The sequence below is a fragment of the Momordica charantia genome (genome assembly GCF_013281855.1).
Source record: "Momordica charantia cultivar OHB3-1 chromosome 6 unlocalized genomic scaffold, Mcharantia_2.0 BLBB01000006.1, whole genome shotgun sequence".
NCBI lineage: Eukaryota > Viridiplantae > Streptophyta > Magnoliopsida > Cucurbitales > Cucurbitaceae > Momordica > Momordica charantia.
Window position 1 is genome coordinate 30,164,539 of NW_028275164.1, and position 12,960 is coordinate 30,177,498.

The window sequence follows — 12,960 nt, forward strand, 5'->3', positions numbered from 1 at the left end:
AGAACTCACGATGGTGGTTGCGGTGAAGGTGGGTGGTGGCAGCAATAATGGGCGTGGCTTTTTCTAGGTTTGAAATCAACAGCCTTGTCTCATCCGTGTCCCAGCATGTCCAAAATTTAAAAAAAAAAAAGAGACTTAAATTAGTGTGTTCGAGGACACGGATACTCCCCCTAAAATGGAGTGTCCACGCTTCATAGGTGGAGGCCTTATTAGTATCTCTTTAGACACCATTAAACTGTTGAATTGCTTTGGTGCCTCCATTGAAGTGATGAAGAACCAGTGTGGTTTTATCCTGCCAAAGTGATCGTGCAAGATCCGATTCTTGATAAGGTGGTAGTGGTAGTTCATATCTTTGCTTCTGATTCCTGCGCTTCAAGACCAGAAATTTTAGGCATCCGAGTACGATTGGTTGAAAAATCCTTTGGATTTTTTTAGAGCTAAGAAAGTTAGGGAAGATGGATAGTCATATATGGTTAGAGATTCGTCTTTTAACACTGATGGGTTGTTGGTTGGGTTGGAGGAAGAATTTAATGTTTTCCATGTGATGCCATTGATAGAGGTTGAAATCATTTATGCTGATCTGAAGGCTTTAGATTTAAACTCTAAAGATGTTCTGAATGTCTCTGTTAATAGAGCTTCGGCTGACACTTCTAATGTGGTTGGTGATGTGATGGTTGATTCAAATTTAATTGGTGAGAAGTTGTTTTTAATGACACAATTATTTGGTTCCTTCCAGCACAGCTCTGCATGCCTCTGTTTCCAATAAAATGGTTGGTGAGAAATTAGCTGTCAATGATTATAATTTGGCATGTTCCGATGCAGCTTTGCATGTGTCTGTTATTAATACATTGGTTGATGAAGTAAACTATGTTGGTGAGTTGGTTGATGGTGTCATTAATATGGCAACATTGAACTTAAATTGCGAAAGGCTTTTTTGGAACATAGAGCCTCCATTAATGTGGTTGGAAACCCAACCACCCCTTCCTTTATTGAAGGTCCCTTCTATTCGTTTATAGCAGAAGGTCTTTAAACAAGCTTAAGTCTTTTTCTTTTTCAAGCGACAATATTTCAATTGGGCGAGTGTCATTTTTTCATGGAGTGACTCCTTCTAAAGAAGGTCTCAATTTCCCCCTTCAGAGGCTGATTTTTTGGATGATGATGAAGATTTCAATGTAAGTTTTAGTAGTTATGACTCTTTTTATAAAGAATCCTTTGTTGAAGTTTCTAATGTTGGCCGTTCGGATGACAATTTTGAAGATGGTTTGGTTTCTCTTTTCAGCGAGGTTTAAGATCAATATTTGATAGAAAATCCTTCTACATTGCCTTTTCTTGATGAAGGTGGTTCTAAGCAATGGTTATCCATCGGTCGTTCAAAGGACTTTAACCGATTTCTTCTTCAAGAGCTTGATTTCTCAGATTATTTTTTAGTAGGGGTGCACACCGATTCCTTCTTCAAGAGCTTGATTTCTCAGAAATGGTTTCGGTTTAGAGTAAAAAATTGAACTCAACGAAACTGAACTGAAATATATTTATATATTTGTTTTTTTAGTTATTTAAAACATCACATCTTTCATTTGTTGCTTTTGATTAGCGTGCCATCAATACCAACTTTTCATTTCCCCAAAATCCACCCACACACCGCAAGTTTTTCCCACATTCCCATACCATTTTTCTATTTTATTATTTATTTATTTTTAACGAGGTCTCTTTGTCCCTTCAAAACCCTAGCCTCATAATTTCTCTTTCTTGTGTGTTCAACTTCAACCACCTCCTTTGTGTAAGTTTGCCTCATCTCTCTCTATCTACTTTTTCCCTCTATATAGTTCTTCTCTGGCAAGCAGCACTCAATTGGCGACGATCGAAGGAAGCTCTTCCCTTCTCTGCCATAACTCCACACTTGCAACACAACAGAACTCGTCGGGTCGACGGCGGGTCCTGAAACACCAACGGTAGTCCACGAGCACGATCCCTCCCCAGATGACGAATCCTTCGTTTTGGCCGGCCTCATCGAATCAGCCTCTCCCTACACCAGTTCTTTGCTAGGGCTTTCCATTTACGCCACATGCATGTGAAAGTGCAAACCGAACCGACTAAACCGTCAGTTTTTGGTTCATTTCCATGCGGTTTCAGTACTAATGTCGGTTCGGCGCGGTTTTTGTATTTTTTATTTTTTAAAATTCGGTTCGGTTTTGGTTTGGCCGTAAAATCGAACCAAACCGATTCCTGAACACCCCTAATTTTGAGCAAGCTGGCAATACCCTTATTCCCATCAATCACAAAATCAGTTTGGAAGTTGCTGATTTCAAAAGGGCAAGAAATTTTTAGATAAGATTCAAAATCTTTTAAGGGTTTATTGATTTGCTGGTATTTATATTTATTGGTTATGGGTTTTTCGGAAGAGTTCCTTTTCTGGCTCCTGTTTTTGTTTTCTTGGTAGGTTGTTGGTTTTTTTTTCCTTCCTTTTGGAGTTTGTTTCCTTGGACATTTTGTTCATTTTCATCTATCAATGAAAAGTTGTTTCTTGTTAAAAAAAACCAACATTTTGACAGCCAACTAGATGTCTTTGAAATCAACTAACCATCTAAACTTCCCACGTACCTTATGTGTGATTAGAAAGAAAGAAAGATAGATTACCACCATGGGTTGGCCTAATGGTCATCGGGCTTGGAAAGAAAGCCAAATCCTAAAGAAAGCTAAAAAGCGACCAGATAGGCCAAAGTCTCGATAGTTAGCTCTCGTCTAAAATTTAAACATTCAAAGAAGTTTACAAAATATCTACCAACTTTTCCAACCACTTTTATTGATCCTAGCTCACATCGTTGGAAAATGAGAATATGTTATTTTTTCTTCCATCTTAACAACTCTTAACAACTTTTGAGATTGCTTGGGCTCGCCATAGAGATTAGGGGGTCTATGGTGGAGGAAGTACTTTTGTATTCTCCTTTCCGCGGCAAGAGAGGTACTTATGGCAGACGGGTTTCTTTGGGATTTTGTGGGGGATTTGGTTGGAGAGAAACAATAGAATCTTTAGGGGGGTGGAGAAAGATTGAGAGTCTGTTTCGGACCTCACGAGGTTTAATGTATCCTTATGGGGGTCTGTTTCGAATTTGTTTTGTAATTATCAGTTAGGTTTTATTCTTTTGGATTGGAAGCCCTTTCTTTAGGTTGACTTCCTTCTTTGTGTATGGTGTTTTTGTATGCCCTTGTCGTCGTTTTTGTTTTCATTTGTCTCAATGAAAAGTTCGGTTTCTCATTAAAAAAATGATCTAAACCAATGAAAAATAAGTTATTTTTCAACGCTAGAGATTTTGCAATCCATTTTCAACCATCACTTAATCAAAAGCTGAATCTCAAAATCACCAAGAAGCTAAGAACGGCCTAAAAGCTCTAAGAGGAAAGAAGAGTGTATGAGGATGAAGTAGAATCCTCTCTTTTATCTTAGGAAAATACTTGGCTCCTCAACCATGAGGAGGCTCCTCACCCATTAAATGTTTGACAATTAAGAGAGAGAAATGTAAAAACAGAATTTAAAAAAAAAAATAATAAGTTGTCAAATATTTAATGGTAAGGAGGGCAAGGTTTCACCTCATTGTTTAGGAGCCAAGTATTTTTCTTTATTTAATACTTTGATATGTTTACAATCTACCCGTGCATTCAGTTTTTGGTTACATTTTTCTCTCCAGTGTTTTCTGAACACCTCATTGAATGCTCATTCATCTGCCTTTAAATATTTCAGTGCTCCACTGACATCTACTCCTATATGGGCACGAGATTTTAGCTCTCCAGAGGAGTTAATTACAGAATTCTGTAGAGAATGCAGAATTGTTCGTAAAGGTTGGTCGTTCCTTCAGTAGCAGAGTTTGTTGCTATCCTGCTGGTTGATGGCTTCTGTTACCCAATATTTTCTGTATAGGTTTGGCTGGTGATTTAAAGAAAGCTATGAAAGATGGAAAGCCTATAATAATCGAGGTAAGTCTTGCTTCGGGAATGGAACTAAGACTTTTAATTGTAACAGTTTAGGAAGCTTCATTTTGAGAATGTTTTGTATAGTATTCTCTTGGGGGGGGGGGGGGGGGATTTCTTTCTCATCTCATATTGTAACTTTTTAGAAGTAATTTTTTCTCCTTTAAAAATAAAGAAACAAAAATAAAAACAAATTAATCATTCAGTCCTTTTCTGGTTCGGATTTGGTTTGTTTGTTTTGCCTGGTTGTGGTTCGGGTTTTCTTTTCTGATGTAAGTTTGTTAGAAACTTAGAACTTTCCTTGTAGTTCATTGTACCAGTAATGAAAAGTTTTTTTGTTTGTCCATAAAAAGTGTTATGAATATCAGAGAAAGGAAAGAAATTATGGGGCTCACCTTTTGTAAATTTCTTTCATCGATGAAATTGTTTCTTACCAAGAAAAAAAAAAGAGAGAAATTATGAAAACTTATTGAATGGAATTCAATTTGTGGTCTCATAGTACTCATACACTGCAGACTTTCTAAATATCCTTTTATTTAAAATAATAGAAGTAGTTATTTGAGATATTTTCTTTATTGTTCTTGATATGGGGTTGTGACCCTAGTCTCCCTTTCCATCTCCCTAAGAGTTTTCTTTTGAGGCTAATGTTCCTTAACGTGCGCGCACACACACAAAAGAGTGAAAAGGAAAGAAAAGAGTGAGGTGTACAAAGTTTTTTCAAACAGCATACATGCAGTAGTTTCATTTGTCATAGATATTTAAGAGATGGAATAATTAGTGTACTTAATTAATAAACAAATGAACGTGTTTTTTTCTCTTTTAGTTTTGGATGAATTAGGTTTCACTGGGACAATATAGAGTTTTTTCCTTCTTTGTTTCTTTAACACCATTTTCAGGAAATATTCTTTGTGATATGAACTCAGTATACTTTATAAACAAATTTAGGGAATACATTTGGATCCCAGTATATATTTAATGGATGATGAAAGCAAGTCACCAGCTAATGTCTCAGCGAAAGGTATAGAAAGAAATCCTTTATCTGCGACATCAGATGATAAAAGTTCAAAACAAATGGAGAGTAGTTCTCTAGCTTTTCGTCAAAACCAAAAAGGAAATGACACCTGCATTAGGACTTCTCCTTCCAAGGAATGCATGCACACCAACCAAGAGAATGAAGTGTTGGATTCTCTTGAAGCTGTGGGTATAGCAGGAAATGACACTGGAGTTACAGGTTGATGCAAACTATGATTTTTGGTTTCTTGTGTGTTCAATATTGAATTGAAGAATGTTAACTAAGTGCTGATATTTAATGACCAATTTAGATTTGGGTTCTTGAGGAAAATATATTTTGCTTTTTATGGTGTTATTCAGATGAAACTCACATTAAAGAGGAGAAGAGATCTGTCAGGAAGGAAAAGTCTGGTGCTGAGCCAATAATCATACCCATAGTCTTAAAAATGGCTGAATTTGACCACAAGGTATGTTTTGTTTGTCTTTACTGGTTTGTTTGCAAACAGCCTATGAACCACAAACTAGGCGGACATGTCGATTTCTAAAAAAGTATGATACAGACATGCTAGGGATGCATTTTTTAAGAATAAATGAGTATATATTGATACATTAGTACTTCAAAACAGATAAAACACATAAGTTGACATAAAAAAATGAAATGTACTTTACTTAACTTAGGACATAAAAGTTGAGTAATCAGACAAGAATACAATATCCAATATCCAACAACGTTTGCATTACAAACTGGAGAGTAGAATTGATCATCTTATTCAAATGTTCAATATCCAATGTCCAACAACATTTGCATTACAAACTGGAGAGAAGCAATAATCATCTTCTTTGTTGTTCTCCCTCTCCCTTGCCTTTCCTCCTCTCGCCCCTTCTTCCCCTCCCTTTCGTTCCCCACCTCCACGTCAGATCATGCTTCGATTGACCACCCACCTTCTCAACTCTAACAAACGACCATTGATAAAAGAAAACTCTCAATTAGTATAGAAGATGAAGTCTTCGGATGGTTTTGACTCGAAGGAACGTGGAAGATACATCAAAATCACAGAGAAGCATATAAAAATTATTTACCAAGTAGTTGTAGTATGGATCATGGATACTATTCAGGACCCTCTCCTTTCCCCTCAAGCCTAGAAATTTTACAGGAAGGTGGAATGCATTGGAGACTTTATTTGGATTAAAAAACTACAAACAAAAGGGGGAGTTTCCTTGAGATCACTGAGGTTCATACTTCATGTGGAAAAAGGATCTTGGTCATTCCTTCCAATAGAAATTACGAAGGCTAGAAGGACTTTAGTGGTTTATTGATAGATCTTACCGATGGGAAGGAGAAAGATAGCAGCATAAAGGGTTGAGATAGCTGGAGATTTCAAGAGTGTAGCACATGGAAGTAGTGAAGGCTAAGAAATCTACCCATTCCTGGCCATTATTACAATAGATGAACAAGAAGTCATAAGCCGATAGTGTTTAAAAGGAAGGAAATAATACAGCATGCTGATTTTAAAACCTAATATTATATCTACTGCTATACATGAGAATTCAACAAAATAGTAATTTTAGATCTAATCTTCTGAATACGTTTGGGCTTTATCTACTTGATTTTTAGAATCTTTGATTTATACTATTGAAATAAGATGGTGCCTCTTTTTGGATCAAATTATTATTATTTTTTTTTTAACAAGAAACAAACTTCTCATTGAATTAATGAAAAGGAATGAAAATGTTCAAAGATACAAACTCTCGAAAGAGAGTTTTCATTATATAAATTTTCTTATCTCCAATCTTTGTTTACAGTCTCTTATACTTTTTTGTTGTAATTAGTACTCTTCTTTTCTTGTTCAGGCATTACTAGAGGAATGGATCTCCCCTCGAACATTTAGCGACAAATGTCCTCTCCAGGTATATAAACTTCATAAATGTTCAATGCATGAGAACTTAAAATCATATAAAATTTTTCTGATTAAAGTTTTTGTACTTGTAGGTTTGTTCTTATTAAAATAATGAAGGAATAATTACATAACACCTCAGTTTTTTGGGCCCCCAAGCTGTGTAGTAATGTACTCTAAAATCTTGTTCATCGGCTCTCCACATTGGAAAAGGTTGTCTGTTCCTTTTGAGCGAGGTCACCTTGTAAATAACAGCACTGGCTATTAGCTAGAGGGTGCAGTGCTGATATTAGCTAGAGGGTGCATTTCTGACATGAGAGTGGATGGTTAGAGAAGATTTGAAGTAATGAGTATTTGACATCTCTATGCTGCACCCAGCAACGGGACTCCAAATTATCCTTTTTGATGAGGAGAAAATATGCATTAAAAGAGAATTAAAGACAGCCTAAGGGCTGGGGGTGGAGTTCACCCTGTCCCAAGAACTACAATAAAGTCTTCCAATCATACATAATCATGAGGAGGCTATAATTACAAAGGAATTTCCTGTGGTTTGAACACCACCAAGAAGAAGTATGTTGTACATTGTTCCAAAAAATACCTTCCATAGAATAGGAGTCTTCAAAAACACTTTTTTTTCTCTTTCCAAATGAGCGAAAGTATTTCAAAACACCTCTGCTTTGTTTCTAAACCTCATACCTGCCACACAACTTCAAATTCTAATCATCTATTTGGTTGAGAGGCACACCAAAATGCCGAAAAATTCAAATAATCAAGACCACCCTTTTAAAGCGAAAGAGTAATGAGGGAATAAGTGATTTAGTCTCCTCATTCAAAGGATGTCTTCCTTTTGCCTGGGCTCGCAGTGGTGTGTTCTGTGTAGGAATGCTGTAGAAGATCTTGAGCATATGTTGTGGTCCTGTCAGTTAGTGCAGGAGTTATGACGTCGTTTCTTTAGAGGTTTTAGTATTTTTGCTTGGGTTCGCTCCAGAGATTGCAGGGCTATGATGGATGAAGTGTTGTTATTCCCCCCTTTCGTGACAGAGGCCGTTTTCTTTGGCAAGCGTGCTTTCTGGTTTCTTTGTGGGGTATCTTGCTGGAGAGGAACAATAGGCTTTTTAGGGGTGTGGAGAAATCTGTGGATTATGTTTGAGACCTTATTAGGTTTAATACTTCTTTATGGGGTTCGGCCACTAAAGCCTTTTGTAATTATCCGTTATGTCTTATTCTTTTGGATTGGAGCCCGTTCTTATAAGGGTTCCCTTTGCCGAGCTGTTTTTTGATTGCCCTTTTTGTGTATCCTCTTTTTTCATTTGTCTCAATGAAAGTACAGTTTCTCATAAAAAAAAAAAAACAAATTTCTTTGTATTTTATTTCTCTTTTCATTATATCAATGAAAGTTTTCGTTTCGTGTTAAAGAAAATAAAATAAACAGAGGCTACAGACCAAGGGGGAGAGAAGAGACCATTTGGGGAATTTTCTTTGAAGTTTATTTGCTGCGTTGATGCTTCTATTACCGTTATTGTCTCTAATCGGGATGTCAAAATGTTGAGTTATTTTGGGAGAAATTTGTGGAAGAAATTGGAGAACATTCGGTTGGAAAGTGTTGTCTTAGAATCTGAAGAGGTTTCTAGTTGTGGGCAAATTCCTTATTGGTTGGAAAGTGAGGAGTGGCTTATAATCCTCATTGGGAAGTGAAGAGGGCATAAACCTTAATTTCACTTAGTTGATTGTTCGTTTTTTTGAGAATACAACAATATGTGGAGGTGGGGATTCGAACTCATGACCTTTTGGTAGGATGTTGGTGCCTTAACCAGTTGAGCTAAGTTGAGATTGTCAGTTGGTTGTTCGTTTTTTGAGGAGTTTTTGCATTTAAATCTCATCATGGAAAGCAACGTGTTCTCCTTTCAAGTATTTCTTTCTATCAAGACTTTTTAAATGTCTTATTTTGTGGTCTCTTTTCAAGTAGTTCTTTCTATTAAAACTTTTTAAATGTCTTATTTTGTGGAGAATATGAAGAGACTTCTTTTTGAAATCCGAAAGGTTTTATGAGTTTAATGACCACTTTGTTTGGGTCTTTTAAAACATGGATGGTTACAACCTTGGAATTATTAAAGGTTCGAGAAGTTGAAAGATTTTTTAGTTTCCCGAAGGTTATTTTGGCTACTAATACTTCAATAGGTTCTGGTTTCCCTCTTTCAAGCTTCTCCATCTTTCAAGCTTGCATTCAGAACTTCTCTTTCACCTTAGTCTCCATTATTAAAGATTACTTGAAGGAATCGAAGGTTGCTTTTGAGGTTTCTCCTTTGGATTTTTCTTTGCCCAAGTAGGTTTTGAAGCCCTATGGTGCTCCAAGATTTGCTTTTGAAGTTTGTTGGTTTCTCCCGTGGTGGTCCTTGGCTGATATTGCTCCTTGAAGATGATTTTATGTCTATTATCGTTCTTGTTGAATTGGGTTATATCTTCCCTTTTCGGTTCTTGTTTTTTCATTCTTTTTTCATATTCTTTCCCTTCAAGAGATTGTATCTATTGAATAATTTTGTTCCTTCTCATTAATCAATGAGAAGTTTGTTCCTTTTCATCTATCAATGAAAAATTAGTATCTTATTAATAAAAATCAATGAGAAGTTTGTATCTTGTTCAAAATAAAGGTACATGTTTGAATTTTAGCGACACTAGTCATCCAGGTCAAATAGAGGTAAGTAATTGGACTCTTGGCAATCTTATTTGATGTCTTAGTGAAGACAAGCAAAAACAATGGGACTTATTGACCCAAGCATAATTAACCTACAATCGCATTACTAATTTGCGTTCGATTTTAATCAGGAAGATGAGTAAATCGTTGAACGCATCATTGAATATATATATATATATATATATTTTTATATCAAACAAATATTACATTGATGGTATGAAATATAGAAAGGCCTCATGGGCAATTACAAGAAAATCTTCCAACTTGTAATAAGTTCATTTAGAGAATAACTATTGAAGGGGTAGAAACATTTACACCAACCAGGAGCTAGAAAAGTAACTCTATCAAAAAAGATGTCAAAAGGAAGGGCTTTTTCATTAAAGACCCTGTTGTTCCTCTCCAGCCATAAGCTCTAAAGGAAGGCCCGAACAAACTGAACCCATAGAGTAGCTCTTCCCTTCTTGAATGGATGTCCCGCCAATAGTTGATCAAGGAAGGTTTGTTGTGTAAGGTGTCTTCCACCCAAAAGCAGTGCGGAGATGATTCCAAAAACGGGTAGCATATGCACAATGAATGAAAAGATGGCCCCGAGTCTCTGGAGCCCCACAACAAAAGTGACAGCAATTGGAGGAGAGGGCAATGCGTGGGAGCTTTCTCTGAACCTTGTCACGGGTGATTATTGCCCCATGACTAAGCTCCCAGCAAAAGAATTTTACTTTTCTAGGGCACTTTCCTTGCCAGATGCGTGGGAAGAGGGTGGAGGTCGTGAGGCAGCTATTGGTAGTGAGGATTCGGTAAGCCGATTTGGTGGAGAAGGATCTATTTGCTTCTAGGGGCCAAATCCATAAGTCATCAAGGGAGGTGGGGGTGATCTCATTTAGGATGTGGGAGACTCCTCATCCTTAAGGGGTCTGCGAAAACTATAATCCCAGGAGGACGTAGTTTTCGACCATAAATCTGAAATTGTGGCCTCTTTTGTTTGATGATATGGCAAATAGGTTCGGGGAGAGGTTGTCCAAGGTTCCTTATGTGAGCCAGCTTTCATGCCAAAAGTTGATATGACTTCTTTCCCCTACTCTGCAGGTTGCATAAGTCTTAATAATGCTGGTTTGTTGTATGATTCCAGTCCATGGCCCTTTATAAACGTTGGAGCGAATGGTTGGCCAAGTAACCGAGAAAGAACCAGTGTATTTAGCGCGATAAGCTTCCTCCATAGCTAGTTTGGCTCGGTAATGTATCTCCAAATCCATTTGGATAGTAAGGCTCGGTTCTTTTGTTTGATGTTCCCAACACCGAGACCTCCTTCATGTAATGGAAGTTAGGTGCTGATCCAATTTATGAGATGTGGCTTGCCATTTAAACTCGGTCCTTCCCATAGGAAATCTCTAAAAATTTTGCTTATGTGCTCAGCAGCTTTTCCAGATAGTTTGAAGAGGGAGAGGTAGTAGATTGGTAAGTTTGTGAGGACTGATTGGAGGACGGTGAGTCTCCCCCCTTTAGAGATGAAGAGGTTGCTCCATTTGCTAAGCCGATTCTGAAGCCTTACAATAATTGGCAGCCAAAAAACCTCCTTTCTAGGATTCCCATTAAGAGGAAGACCCAAGTAGGTGCTTGGCCAACTCCCTGAAGCACAGTCCCATTCCTTCGCAATCTGCTATGTGATTTGTGGGCTAGTAGAGACACCATACACACGGGATTTTTTCTAATTTATGTTGAGACCCGAGGCAATCTCAAAGAACTTGATGACTTTGTGGATATTTTTTTATGATGGTGGGGTCCTTTTTAGAAAAAAATGAGAGTGTCATCTGCAAAAAGAAGATGATTAATATTAACCGAATCACATCTAGAAGCATAACCTGTGAGAAAGCCTTTGTGCTCTCCCTGTAGAAGCATAACCTGTTAGAAAAAAGGAGAATGTCATCTGCAAAAAGAAGATGGTTAATATTAACCGAACCACATCTAGAAGCATAACCTGTGAGCAAGCCTTTGTGCTCTCCATCATTGAATTGCATAAGGAAGTCCAAGAACAGCTCGAAAAATCTAAGCTACAACAGATAAACATTGGAGGCCTAAGAACTAATGTGTCCGTAGTTAGACACCGTGGAAGCAGGAGAGCACTGAGGAATGAGGGCAAAACAAGGTTTATTGATAGCTGCATTCACATTACTTGACCTAAAGAAGTCATATACCCTGGAATCTTGAAATGTTCCAGCACTTTTTAAAGAGGTGAATCTATCAGTGTTTGGCACTTTATTGGAGCCTAAAATATCAGCTGCCCATTTAATTTCCTCCTCAAAGGATTTGAACATGGTGTCGCTGACCACTCCTGGGATGGGAAGACTAATTCGAGCTCTTTCTTGTATTTACTTTTTGGTTTATATGGGCCTTGTGTATGGTCATGTGTTTTCGTACAGGGGCTTTCATTAGTACTTTCGTTCTTGATTTTGTTAGGGAAAAGTAAGGAAAAATTCTCTTTATAAGGTTTTTTCAAATTGTCCTCCATCCCATATTTTCTTTATTAGGAGGGTTTTTTTTTTTTTTTTGAACAAGGTACTCACTTATCATTGATATAATGAAAAAGAAATACAATGTTCAAGAGGTACAAACTCCTAAAGGGAGTGAAAGAAATCAACAAAAGAAATAAAAGGTAACAATCAAAAGATGTGATGAAAATCAGAAGATACAAGATGAAACAAACTGATGAGGATAAACCAAACATCTTGACAAGTAGAGGGGAGCCCTTCACTCAGAAAAGAAAACTTATTTTAACTTCTTGCTCCTCTCCTAGACCCAAGGCTTTGTATTTTGTAAAATATTTTAGCATAACCATTGGCTAACTCCTACTTCTGCTTGGATTGTAGATCCAACTTTCTCGTTCTTCTTCGCAAAACACCATTTATTTTCTCAGTCTTTCCAGTTCCGAGTTTATAAATTCAATCCATCTTTCTAGGGTAAGAGAAAAATCAAAGGAAGGGGGTGATATGATATTGCAGATACAGATCACTAAAGGAATTTTCTTTGTCACTGCTGCTTCTTTTTCTTCTATCTTATTCTCTATGCTGTTTCTTTTATTTTTTTCTTCTTGTACCTGAGTTCTTCCCTTTGATATAATTTTCTTTATTATTTAATGTGATTTCTAATATTTCCTTTGTTTCAGGATAAAGATAAGCTTATAGCTAATTTAAAAACTATTCAGGGTTATCTTTGCTCATTCAAATCACAGGTTTGTTTCTCAGCAAACAACTATCATTTTTCTTTGTTGATAGATAGATGCATGCAAAGCTGCTAAAGAAAACAATTGAAGAACTAAGAATTTAGGGTTTTTTTATTTTATCGTAATTTTTAGTATTTTTGAATGCAACAAAGAAGGGTTTTCTTCTCTCTCTCTCTCTCTCTCTT

At 36.9% G+C, this 12,960-nt stretch overlaps 1 protein-coding gene across 5 annotated transcripts in view; it reads left to right on the forward strand.

Moving 5' to 3' along the window:
- Positions 1 to 12,960, forward strand: part of LOC111023704 (P-loop containing nucleoside triphosphate hydrolases superfamily protein) — a 30,493-nt gene that overhangs the window by 10,099 nt on the left and 7,434 nt on the right. For all 5 annotated transcript variants that reach the window (XR_015791251.1, XR_015791250.1, XM_088124787.1 and 2 more), the window contains exons 8-13: positions 3,737 to 3,834; positions 3,914 to 3,969; positions 4,909 to 5,194; positions 5,335 to 5,441; positions 6,826 to 6,882; positions 12,719 to 12,784. Coding sequence is in view for 3 of the 5 variants with exons in the window: in XM_088124787.1 (XP_087980913.1) it covers positions 3,737 to 3,834; positions 3,914 to 3,969; positions 4,909 to 5,194; positions 5,335 to 5,441; positions 6,826 to 6,882; positions 12,719 to 12,784 (670 nt within the window). In the remaining 2 variants the exon portion in view is untranslated. The remainder of the gene's footprint in view (positions 1 to 3,736; positions 3,835 to 3,913; positions 3,970 to 4,908; positions 5,195 to 5,334; positions 5,442 to 6,825; positions 6,883 to 12,718; positions 12,785 to 12,960) is intronic.